Below are 12,371 nucleotides of genomic sequence, written 5' to 3' on the forward strand. Positions count from 1 at the left end.
AGTCAAGACCCCACTGTAGTTTATAGGCAAAGCTCTATTGTTGTAACACAGCATCAGTTTGTGTTTCAAGATGACACTGTGTAGATTACAATATGTTGCATGCCATTTACCTGTGTGTGTGTGTGGCTTTCTTGTGTATTTTTGTGTTTTTATTCCACATAGGTAGAGCCTAAGGAGCTAGTTAAGCCTGTGCCCATTGCATCTGCAGTCGCACCCAAAGTTTCACCCACAGGCAACGTGGCCTTCAATAAGGCCCCAAGGCCGTTTGGGGCTGTGTCATCCTCCAAGGTCACTTCCATTCCATCGCCATCATCTGCCTTCACTCCAGCCCATGCAGGTTTTTCATCACATGCTTCCCCGACACCGCTGGCCACTGTCACGCCTCCCCCATTCACTGCCTCTGGACTGCATGCTAATGCCAGATCTCATGCTGACCAGCGTTCACCTGTGCTGAGCGCGGCTAAACCTGCAGTTAATGTCCCATGGCAGCCCACACACAATGCATCCTTGAACACCCCTTCCAACGAAAATGCGCAGGAATTGGCAGAGGGGCAACGAAGAGGAGTCAGAGAAAATGAGGGTGACAATAAAGAGCAAAATGGGTAGGTGGATTCAGGGTACCTTTTTATTTTTTTCCATTTTTTTCCAAGGCAATTTATTTATTTGTTTTTCTACTCTGGGGAATAATAATTTCCTGGGGCAGGGTAGCTGTTTATGAAAAACTATTTGGGCTAATTCTGTATAATTAATAATCATAGTTTTGTTTTATGTCCCTTGAACTGCCATAACTTTCCTTCTGAGAGTTTAGGGGATTACAGTAAGAGCTGAAAACATTACATATTTTTAAAAACAAGCTAGCATTACTAATTACTTCATGATAGCCGGATTCCTCTAATCACAAAATTAGTTTGTTGTGTCTTTCCTAGTGCTTACAATCAGGCCAGAAAAAATACAGGGAAATACTCTCTGGTTCTCTCTAGTGCCAATTTCTGATATTACACTTTGGAAATACAGTAGGACTCCCTTATTCACAGGATCAGTATCCACTGATCCACGTAAAATCTGAAAAAATTAAAAACATTAAAAGAAAAAAATACAAACAAAAAACTATTTTCACATTTATTACCAGAACTGGCCACTAGAAGGAGCCAGAGACTGTGCTATGAATATGTGTTAGTGAAGAATATATCCAATAGTACGGTCTCTTGCACCTTCTAGTGGCCAGTTATGGTAATGCTTGTGAAAATAAATATTTTTTCTTTTACCATGCTCTCACTCTATAGTGTTCACTATTATCCATGGTTTTCAGTATCCACGGAGAAGTTTGGAACCAATCCCCATTGGATATGGAGGTCCTATGGTACAGTACTTACAAAATGTACTACGTATCTTCCATTGCAACAGTTTGAAGGGAAGTAGCTCTTAGTCTGTTTTAGTAAGGATGAAAAAAGACCTTTGATGGCACCCTGGAGGCCAGTGTCTGTTTCAGTACTGTATGTGTTTTCATGGATTGCAGTTTATTTCTTCTTCCAGGCTTCCTCCATTTTTTCCCTTTTCTTCTTGATTTTAATCTGTGCCCTTCTCTGTTACACCTGGAGAATATAAATTTGAGTCTGCCCAATTTTTGAGACACAAGGAATCAGGCTAACAGCATCCATACTATTGATAGCTTGATTACATGTGTCTCAAGAACTCACCCTGAAATAAATCTGTTAGTTTCAAAGATGCCACAATACTTTTTTTTTTCTTGCATGAAAGACAAAAGAATATTTCACTTGCCACTTAGGATTGATATGTTAATGGCATAAAGCCTGAAAATTGCCAGGAAAAATGTTCTGAAACACTTCGCGAAGGCTTTCATGGCTGGGATCTAATGGTTGTTGTGGGTTTTTCGGGCTCTTTGGCCGTGTTCTGAAGGTTGTTCTTCCTAACATTTCACCAGTCTCTGTGGCTGGCATCTTCAGAGGACAGCATTCCTCTGACCAGAGCACAGAGTGCTATCCTCTGAAGATGCCGGCCACAGATACTGGCGAAACATTAGGAAGAACAACCTTCAGAACACGGCCAAAGAGCCCGAAAAACCCACAAAAACTGTTCTGAAACACTGTTTAAAAGAAACACTGTTTAAAAGAAGCTTAACTGTTATCCAGCACAATTAAAAAGTAATTTGTAATTACTACTTACATTGCTTGTTACACAAACAGCGAGTCGTTGCAGGTGTCTGTGTTACATCTAAGTATTTCTGATTCAAGTTTGCTTAGAGTTCAGTATTAGAGATACCTAAGCTTCTTTAGAAAAACAATGGTTTCCGGACATCCCTGAGAAAAAGAGAAAATGTTGGAATATGCAATGGCATGTCCCTGGCTTTCACTGACAACGTTTTGGCAACAAGTGACATGTCCCTGACTTTTGTAGACAAGGTATATTAAGTTCTATATAAAGCAAGTAGAATATGCAACAGAGTGTTACAGTGTGGCTCATACAACAAAGTGTTGCAGTGTAGAGTACTACTGCTCTGTATTTTCATGCAGGCATGCTCCATAATCTTCTCTCTCTCTCTCTCTGGTTTTTATCCATGCCCAACCTCCACAGACAGCATTTTCTGGCCACCAAGTTCATATTATCCTCATTGTGCTCCCTCTGTCCTTAGGACTGTTTTTTCTGGAGATTTCTTACTCATTTGTTTATTTTGGTGTTTCCATGCACATGCTGATAACATCCATGTACATGAGTAGTGGCATTCTGGTCACATAATCAATGGCATACATCTCTGGAGATGCAGGGAAAAAAATGGGAAAATGCCTCACACCATCCCCATGCAGCATTCCATTAAACCATGATGATGTGTTATAGTCTGGACTTCATTGTACGTTTACTCATCTTGAGATTTTTTTTAAAAAAAAAAATCTGACAGCTTGTTGTGCTTGACTTTGAAACCATCAGTGTGCTTTGCAGTATGGTGGGAATCTCAGTTCTGTAAGAAGAGAAGCAGATATCAAATAATAAAAGGTGTTTTGTTAAAGTTTCTTTAGGAATTGTGAAAATTCAGCCAGTAACGGGACCTGAAGAGGAAATAACCTTGACTGTAGGCAGCTACATACTGAGAGTTTTAGCACTTCATTCTGAGGAGAGAAGAAATGGCAGATGGAAAGTTTATTATGAGCTAGTAGTCCTCGTTTATACTCCTGGGAGATTCAGTTGCACATAGCATTGAATCATATATTTTAAAAATATCCCTTTTTTATGTAATGATTGTTTTCAAAAAGATTTGTTGGGTAAGGTCTGTGAAATACGCCCCCCAAGTGCTTGATTGGTGAATATGAGTCCCCCCTAAATATTTGTAGATTCATGAGTCTGGGATATGGAAGGAGGGTCAAAAGAAACAAATACATAATTGATACGAGCTAGACTCAAGAACCAAGAATAATAAACATTAGATGGGAGAACCAGAGTAAGAGTGGAGTGCAGCTATGAAATGACACCTGAGTAGTCTACTCAAGTAGGAAGAAAAATACAAACTAGAAACAAGAGGAGATGGATTGCAAATCCCAAGAGTCCTCTTGACCTGGGCAATCACTCTTATTTAAGTTTTAGTCTTAATTAGCCTGAATGGCTTAGGTCGAGCTAAAACTGTGCAGAGTTGTGTTATTGGCATAACTTCTCTCTTTCCTCCATCTCGTCCCCACCTTTAGCTCACTTGCCAGCAGGTCTTCTTCAGCAGAGTGGTTCTGCTGGCGTATACCTGAGCCTAGCTTGCAGAAGGATGTTTCTGCTGGCACCTGCAATTCATGTATCATTGAATTAGGCTTGCACAGATATGTGAAGTCACGGTGTCTAGGGGTGCCAGGTAGGAAAGTCTGTGAAACAAAGCTGAACCCACCAATTGCTCAGGTGAGCAGTTACTGTAAATGCTGCAGCCAATTTTTTTTAAAAATGGTCCAGCCAGCCATGGTCTGCTGTTGTTAAAACACAGGGGAATATAAAAATGGAATTTTTTTACTGGAATAAATGTGTTTTAGCTTACTATGCTGGTGGGGGCTGGGAGCACTAAGAAGTCCTGCCTCCAAAAATTAGGATGGGGAAGCCTCAGAATAACCCAGAAATTAAGTTTTACAAAGTTTATCAAAAATGATTAAATGCCCATCTTGTTTATCTTCCAGTATCCAGTTTTTCTGGTGATATGGTGCCTTAATAGAAACATTGTATACTTTTACATGTAGAGACTTGGTCACAGTTTTAAAAAAGCTATTTCACAGAGTGAACAATTTAACTTTGCTCAATTTATTTTTTGAAATGAATCATTTATGAGGAAACTGATATTCCTGCTGTGAGTTGCTTTGTTTTTAAGAAGAGGTCTTCCCTTTTTAATTATGGGATTTCAATAGAATTCAATTGTGTGTGTGTGTCAGTTAAGTATGTCTTAACGCACATTTTTCAAAGCAATATAAATAGGCCAAAATCCAGTTCTTTGCCCCAACTAGAGCAGATTCATTGAATCTGTGAGTTAACAGGTTTCCAGTGATTCAGTGCCTGAACCTACTGTATCTTTCTGTGTCCTGTGCTGACAAATCAGAACCGACTTACAGGGCTTTCAAAGCAAGATATTTAAGGAGTAGTTTTAACAGTTCCACACCCACCCACACCCTGCCCCACTGAGCTTCCATGACCAAGTGAAGATTCAAACATTTGTTTCCTGAGTCCTAGCTCGTCATTCTATCCACTTATAGCATACTGGAAATCCAGTGTGTATCTTTACACACAGGGACGTGGTGGCGCTGTGGGCTAAACCGCAGAAGCCTGTGCTGCAGGGTCAGAAGACCAAGCAGTCGTGAGATCGAATCCACGTGACGGAGTGAGCGCCCGTCGCTTGTCCCAGCTCCCGCCAACCTAGCGGTTCGAAAGCATGTAAATGCAAGTAGATAAATAGGGACCACCTCGGTGGGAAGGTAACAGCGTTCTGTGTCTAAGTCGCGCTAGCCATGTGACCACGGAAGATTGTCTCCGGACAAATGCTGGCTCTATGGCTTGGAAACGGGGATGTGCACCGCCCCCTAGAGTCGAACACGACTGGACAAAAATTGTCAAGGGGAACCTTTACCTTTACCTTTATCTTTACACACACACACACACACACACAAAGGATTCATGGAAGGCTTTGTGTTGAATTGACAGGGTACTAGCTGTATGTGTGCTGTGTGCCTGCCCAGCACTTCATCAGTTAACTGTAACTCACCACAGCAGCTTCCAAAGTTCTATTTCTGCATGCATTAAATTGCAGTAGGATTCTGGCCAAAGGGTCTGATCTGGTTGGGACTGACAACTGGATTTAAACTGTAGTGCTTGCTTTTTAAGAAGCTACCAGGAACAGTGAGAGGGATCTCATGTACTGAGACGTTGCTGCCACCAATCAATATGTATAGTTAACAAATGCTAGGGAGTAATAAGAAGTGACATTGGTACCGATGATATATAGCTATTTCTCCATTGGCTTATTTATTTCAGCAGAATTCTTACAGAGCAAACCTTAAATATGTTATGTTGCACAGATGGCATAGCAATTGTCACTCCTTTTACAAACAGATGATGCTGTGTTTTTCCAGGCTGTTTGAAATAGAGAGGAAGTGTTCTTATAATGTTTCATAGCAAATAGAAGGACTTAAAATATATATCTTGATAAATCTGTTGTAGCATTCCAGGAAATCATGCTTTTGCAAATATAAAGAATGTGGCTGCCATTCAGCTACAAAATAAGTAACTAAGTAAGTTTTTAAAAAATGATATTTGACAACAGTTTACAAGAGCTAAAATGACATAATACTTCAAAGACTCTTACATTCTCCAGAATTAAGATCTAGTTTCCTGGAGTATAAGGAACTTTTTATCTTATAAATTCAACAGTGGGGCCAATCTTGATTCTTAGATTTTTAAATAAATGCTTCATATTGAAAATTAAAGTTGCTTCTCGCACTACAATTAATATCCACTGATGTTCTGCTAGTGCAGATTCTGTAGCGGTAGCAGAAATCTCTATTCTTTCTAGAAGAAAAAGTGATGAAACCAAGACTGTTGTGCTATGGGGACATCATGAGAAGACAAGGCTCACTGGAAATGACAGTAATGCTAAGAAAAGTTGAAGCAGCTTGAAAAGAGGAAGACTGTAAATGCAATGGATAGACTCATTAAGGATGCCATAGTCTTGAGTCTGCAGAGCTGATAGGGCTGCTAATAATGAGAGGTGTGCGGGCTGCGGAAATTCAGTGTGATATGTTGTGTGCACATAATAAAGGCAGTGTAATTATCTTTCTCTTTCTAACAAATGAATATATTCACACTTTACTATGCATTAGAATTCTTTTGCAAGTAGGGACAGTAAAGCTTATACCAACAGTGCTTGTGCATAGTCTTGTACGTAGCACAGTGTGAGCCACTGGCATGTTTCTACACTTTTGCCTTTGCAACTGAAAAATCCTGCTTTCCTTCTTTGGCACCCTGTTTTCCTTCATTGGTGGTTTTCGATTTAGCCCACTGTCTTGGGAGTGTAGTGGTTGAACTGCAGTACTGCAGTGAAGATTCTGCTCCTGACTTGAGTTTGATTATAGACTCAGGTAGCTAGCTCAAGGTGGACTTAGCCTTCAATCCTTCCAAGCTTGGTCAATTTAGTGCCCAGCTCACTGGGAGGGCAGTCTGCATAGTTAAAATTGTAAACTGCCCAGAGAGCACTTTAAGCACTATAGGTCATTATATAAGTAGCACTGTCTCCTGGAATTATTGTAGCAGTCGCTAAAGTGACCTCCAGTTCGTAGATGTGACATGCTGAAAATGTAGGTGGTATCTTGCCTAATGCAATCTTAGAGGGGTGTACTAAACCTCAAAGCATTTTACAGTATTCAAAATCGCTCTACCCAGAACTTGCTTGCATGCATTCAGTGATATTATCTGGCAAAGTGGAAAAGCTGTAGACTTGTAGAGCTTAACTGTGCTGAAAACATTATGGTTTCAAATGATGCTGGAGCAATTATTAGTGTGAGAAGAATTTGCTTACACATGAGAGATCTAGTGCTGATTAAACAGCAAGACATTGCACTGCCCTTTTTATAAATATATTTAGATCACAGTAATACAATCTGTTTACTGAAGGACTTTGCAGTCAGTCGGTGCCACATCACATCTATACATGCAATGTACTTTTAGATTATGCACAAGCAATTAATAGGCCTTCCTTTCTGTGCCTTGAGGACATAGTGTAGTTGCTTACAGAAAATTATACAGCAATTAAATGAAATGAAAGCAGAAGTTATCCATGAGCAAAATTAGTAATAATGTGTGTTTAACTGAACAGACATTTCCAATTCCTAATGTTTGATCAAAATCTTAAAATTATGAAGTGTTTATAAGGAAGGAAGAAATGCACATTAATCTTTAGCCCTAACATATATAAGTTTAAAGCTAGAAAACTGTACACACATGCAGGGCCCATGAGGTGAGTTGCACTGAATACAGTGGGACTTAACTTTGAAGTAGCTACATACACATAGGATTATAAGTACATATATTCAACTTCCGTGGGACCTAGTTATTCAACACAGATGAATTAAGTAAATTCTATATAAGCTTTTTAGGTAGACCACTGTTACCATCGCCATGTGGGTTTCCTAAGTCCTTTGGCAGAGTCATCATGGCACTGAGATTTGAACTGGAGACTTTTAATGTAGGCGCTTAATCACTGTGCTACATATGGCTCATGAATGTGTCATAAATGTTTATGTTGCTGACACTCTGTAATATATACCTTGAAGTCAAGTTTCACAATGATTTAAAGTCTGTAGGTAAGTAAGTCCCCCTGAGTGTTTGTAAAAATGTAGATGCATAACAGTAGCATTAAGGAGGGTTTGCACTTCACCGTTAACTTCATTAATAGTATGTTTAACCATACTTAGCTGCAGGGGTGCAAGCAGTTATTTCAAGTGTATCCTTCTGCAATCAGCAAGTGTAGTAAAGATTAAGACCTTGGCCCCCTTGTCATAATTTTTTTCATTTTAAGAAAGCAAGAGACAGTTTGTTTCTTCAGCATCCATTATAGCCACTTTGCGCAGGGAAGAGAGGTTTCAAGATATTTCCTTCTGTCAATGTTAATATCCATGAAAGGATTGTATTTGACTATGTAAGCATGGACTGAGTAACAGAGCATTTGCTTTTTAAGTGTCTTGTCAATGCCTGCATGAAGTTTGTCCTTTTGCATCAGGCTGTTCACTTCATTTTTCATGGGACAAACCATTTCCTTTTAAGGTTACTAGCATATTTCAGATCAGAATGTGTGAGGATGTTTAAACTGAGATGCCCCTGGGACATGTTATGGTAGAGGAACATGGATGTTAATACAGTAAACATGTTAAATGCTTTTTTTCCTTCACAGGCCCCAGCAACAACAAAGTTAGTATGAACTGCATGTGGTTGACCTGGTGTTTTAATGCTTTAGAATAACTGGTGTGTGTACCTGTAGTGTGTGCCTCAGAATTGTGATTTTGCAAAACAACTTGGGCTTTTTTATTTTAAAGAGAGTAATATAAGCTTGAATTTATGTTGCGTATGGTTTGCCTTTTTTGTAGTATTAATCTTTATTTCACATATGTGTGGCTTACTCGGGGAGCAAACAAAAGACAACATACCAATGATTAGTTCTTTTGTTTTAATGTCTAATCGTTATGATTTAGACATTAAAATGTTTTAAAAGGTTGTAGTTGAGACAGCCGAACGTTGCTAAATATATTGAAATGTTAAACAGGCTTCAATTAAATCTGAGACCAAAGATCACTTTAACACCTGGTTTTGTCCAAATGACCCCTCCTTCTGGCCTGAGTGAGTTAAAAGCTTTAGTGTGTAAATTGACTTCCAGAAAGAGGTGTATTGTAACTTTATCTTTGCCTATGGCACCATCTTGCTGCCAGTCTTGGTAACTGTTAGAAAGAGCCAACAAGAAATACTGTATTGTACACTTGCCAGTGATAAGGTTGGTTAGCTTTTAACTAATAAGATTGTAAATGATTGAATAAGCATGCTATTAAATCTTAGTTGATTAGATTTATTCCTTTTCTTCACAGCTTTAATTTCCATATTAATTTTCTATTAACTTTTTTCTTGCCTCACTCCTATGTGATTTCATCTCTGTGCTCCATCGCCTGGAATCTTCTCTATTGTCTGTCTTTGTTCTGTCCCTCCTTCAGTAACCCTGATGAGGTGTAAGTATTTGACTAATACAATCTGCCTCTTAATATCTAAGCAACTGTCGCTTCATAACCAGAAGTAAAATAAGGCTGTGTTCCTTCTCTGTCTTTTGTCAACTGGCTGCTGGGTTTCCTCAAAACAGTATGCACTTCTTAGTCTTTTTTTTTTTTTAAAAAAAAGCAATCTTTAAGAGCAAAATCACACAGGTGCATCTCAGCAGTGAGGAGCATATACCATCCATTGTGAAGGAATGATTCTCCTCTTCTTGTTTTATGAATGTGGACTGCATTGCTTCCATGAGCGAGGATGGGAAGGGGCTTAGTCCGCAGGTAACTAATGCATTGCATTCAGAAGGTCCACAGATGAAGCCCTGTTTTTTCCAGGTTGGGCTAGGAACAAATCTTGTCTGCTATACTAGAGAGCTGCTGCCTGATAGTTTTGACAGCATTGGGCAAGATGGGACCACGGTCTGACTCAGTGTAGGGCAACTTCTGATCTTCCTATCTTTGATCAGAAAGTATATATTTTGCAAAAGGAACGCTTTAACTAAACATTAAGAGAATCCTTTAGCATCAGAAGTATTCAAACCGAACCCTTTTATGCTTGCATCCAGTGTTAATTCTGGACATGGACTAGATTAACATTCAGGTTCTCTTCCAAATGTTAAAACTATTATAGATAGTTACGCCTGTCTGCACCTGACTAGGATTTATGACAGAATCCTAAATGTAACTATTCCTTATTAAAGGCAATTGGCACAAGTACTTCTCACATTCATGGTCTGGAATGTATAGGCAAAAGTGAGCAAAATACCTCAAAGACCCAATGTAATGGAAGTAATGTGGCTTCTTTTCAGGGACATTGGCAAAGCCTTCTAAGAATTCTTCATTAATTGGTCAGGATCTTATTGATGTTAATGTAAGGTTTGTCTAACTTTTCAGTGGCTAATTGATGAGGTACTGGAGCATGCTTCGGTTGTGTCCGTTTATGGAATTGAGATACACCCCAGCACCTCATCAATTAGTCATGGCAAGTTATGCAAACCTTGCACAAACACTAATAAGATTCTGGCTATTGTTGATCAATGTTGTTCTTTTTCCCACCATAAAGGAATAAAGATTTTGGAGACTGGTTTAGAAATCCATGAAACAAAAGTGATATGTACTAATTTACAGAAAGAAAGACCCTTTTTATGGACTGTAGAAAAAAAATAGATGTTAAGATAATTAATGACTTAGTAGTGTTTTTTCAAATTCTCATTGTTACTTCTTTCTTCCCTTCCTTCCTTCCTTCCTTCCTTCCTTCTCTTTCTCCTACTGGTTACTCTGGATCCTTTTTACTCTGCTGTCATCCCTTTTCAAATACATCAAAGGAAAAATCCACCTAAACGGTAATTGTTAAAATATGCCCTGTATGTAATTTTTCAGTGCAGGCCTCACAGAATGTATATGTTCAGGAGCAAGTGATTCAGAAATAGGTTTTGTGATAAATATATTTTAAACTTTCCTGCATCTCTTCTGCATATCCAAAGAAGGAAGCCTTGTTAGACTGTTTCAATGTGATGGAAGAGGAAAGAAGGAAAAGTTGTGGCACCCTTAAGAGTAATACATTTATTTTACCATGGTAATCTGTGAAAGCTTGTAGTAGAATAATTATGTTGTTGTTAAGGTGCCACAAGCCTTCCCGGTCCTCTTTCTTTGTTATGAGTAGATGTTCCCTTTCTGCCTCTACTGGCCTCCTCCTATGGTGGGGGGAGTGTTCCCCCACCTGCTAAAGCAGGCAGCAGTCACTTTTATCTCATGATACCATGTATCTGTTATGAAAACATGATTCCACCATGTGTGGAAGATGTTCCAAAGAGATGGTAAAGAGAAAGGAGGTGCCCTTGCATCAGTATTTCATGTGAATGGCAGTGAATCCATATGAGTCAGTTTATAACATGCAAGTGAAGGTAAAGAGTTTATTTATGTAAAGTTCCACGTTATTGATTACCTGTTTAACATGCTTTGTTGCTGTTGCTGCTGATGTTTGTTTTGGAAAGTATTGAAAAATGCAGTAGCCAGAAACCTTTTGGGGTCTACGTAAGGTTCCTTTAACTTGCTGTGACTTAATTGCAGCTGCTTGATGAGGTTCAGGGCACATTTTGGTTACATACCCAGCTATTCATCAAGTTGCACAGCTGGTGTGCTCCCTGGGACCTCATCAGTTAGCTGTCCTTGTTGTGCAAACCATATGTTCACACCTTCCTAGGACTGCAGCCTTCCTTTGCAAGCACTGTTAGCATTAAACAAGGCATGACCTGGAATACAGACACTGCTCCTGTATTTAGGCACTGGTGCCTAGGATTGCTTGTTTGTTTATTAAGAACACATTTAAATGAGGCTTTAGAGTGCAATGAACTAGATGTGATACAAGTGTTTTACCGGTGCCTTTTGTACAACCACTTTTAATGTAAGCATAATAGAGAAGTAAGCAGTAATCATAAATAATTTTCAAGAGGGGAAAGTGGACCATTTTTCTTTACTTCTAAAGGCTGTAGAGATGTATAGGGTTGTGATGTCTCGTTAAGAGATTAGTGTCTCAATCGAGCCAAAGATGCTAGTCCATGAATGTGTTGTTGTGGTAGAAAACTCTTGTGTGGGTTCTAAATAGAGATGGGTACAAACCGGAAATATGATGAATCAAGGTGTGTTGTGGTTCATGCCTACCCAAGACCACCCCTGAACCCTGGAAAAACAAACAAGATGAATGCCCCCTCCTGCTGCCCCCATTGCCTCCCCACCTGGTCCTGCCTCTTCCTACTCTTTGTTCTCCACCATCTTTGGAGACAGCAGCTTGTCTTCCGTTCTGGGAGCTAAGCAAGCTGTCTCTGTGCCTGCACATGCCTAGACAGCCACCTTCTTTCCTGGAAGGGGCCACAGTCTCTAAAGATGGCAGTGGTGGAGGACGAGGCAGCAGGACGAGGTAGGGAGGTGCCTGGGGCAGTGGGAAAGGGTCAGGGTATCCATTTTGCCAAAGCACAAGAAAGCGCTGAGCAGAAATAGTTTGGTCCTTCATTTCACTTTGGCGAAATGGAATCCTTGAAGCAGACCACAAACCGTCCACACTCGTTCCCCCCCCCCCCCGGTTTGTAGTTCAGTTCACACCCA

General features: G+C 39.7%; 1 protein-coding gene across 34 annotated transcripts in view; it reads left to right on the forward strand.

Annotated features, from left to right (window-relative positions):
- PDLIM5 (PDZ and LIM domain 5) overlaps nucleotides 1–12,371 on the forward strand; it is a 139,404-nt gene that overhangs the window by 65,817 nt on the left and 61,216 nt on the right. For 14 of the 34 annotated variants that reach the window (XR_013545787.1, XR_013545789.1, XR_013545788.1 and 11 more), the window contains exons 5-7: nucleotides 163–602; nucleotides 9,222–9,236; nucleotides 10,595–10,612. Coding sequence is in view for 31 of the 34 variants with exons in the window: in XM_073001916.2 (XP_072858017.2) it covers nucleotides 163–602; nucleotides 9,222–9,236; nucleotides 10,595–10,612 (473 nt within the window). In the remaining 3 variants the exon portion in view is untranslated. Of the gene's footprint in view, nucleotides 1–162; nucleotides 603–8,413; nucleotides 8,431–9,221; nucleotides 9,237–10,594; nucleotides 10,613–12,371 lie in introns of all 34 variants that reach the window. The other 20 variants (XM_073001920.2, XM_078394571.1, XM_078394572.1 and 17 more) reach the window with 7 other exon arrangements.

This window comes from Pogona vitticeps, chromosome 5 (assembly GCF_051106095.1).
Source record: "Pogona vitticeps strain Pit_001003342236 chromosome 5, PviZW2.1, whole genome shotgun sequence".
In the NCBI taxonomy this organism is placed as follows: domain Eukaryota; kingdom Metazoa; phylum Chordata; class Lepidosauria; order Squamata; family Agamidae; genus Pogona; species Pogona vitticeps.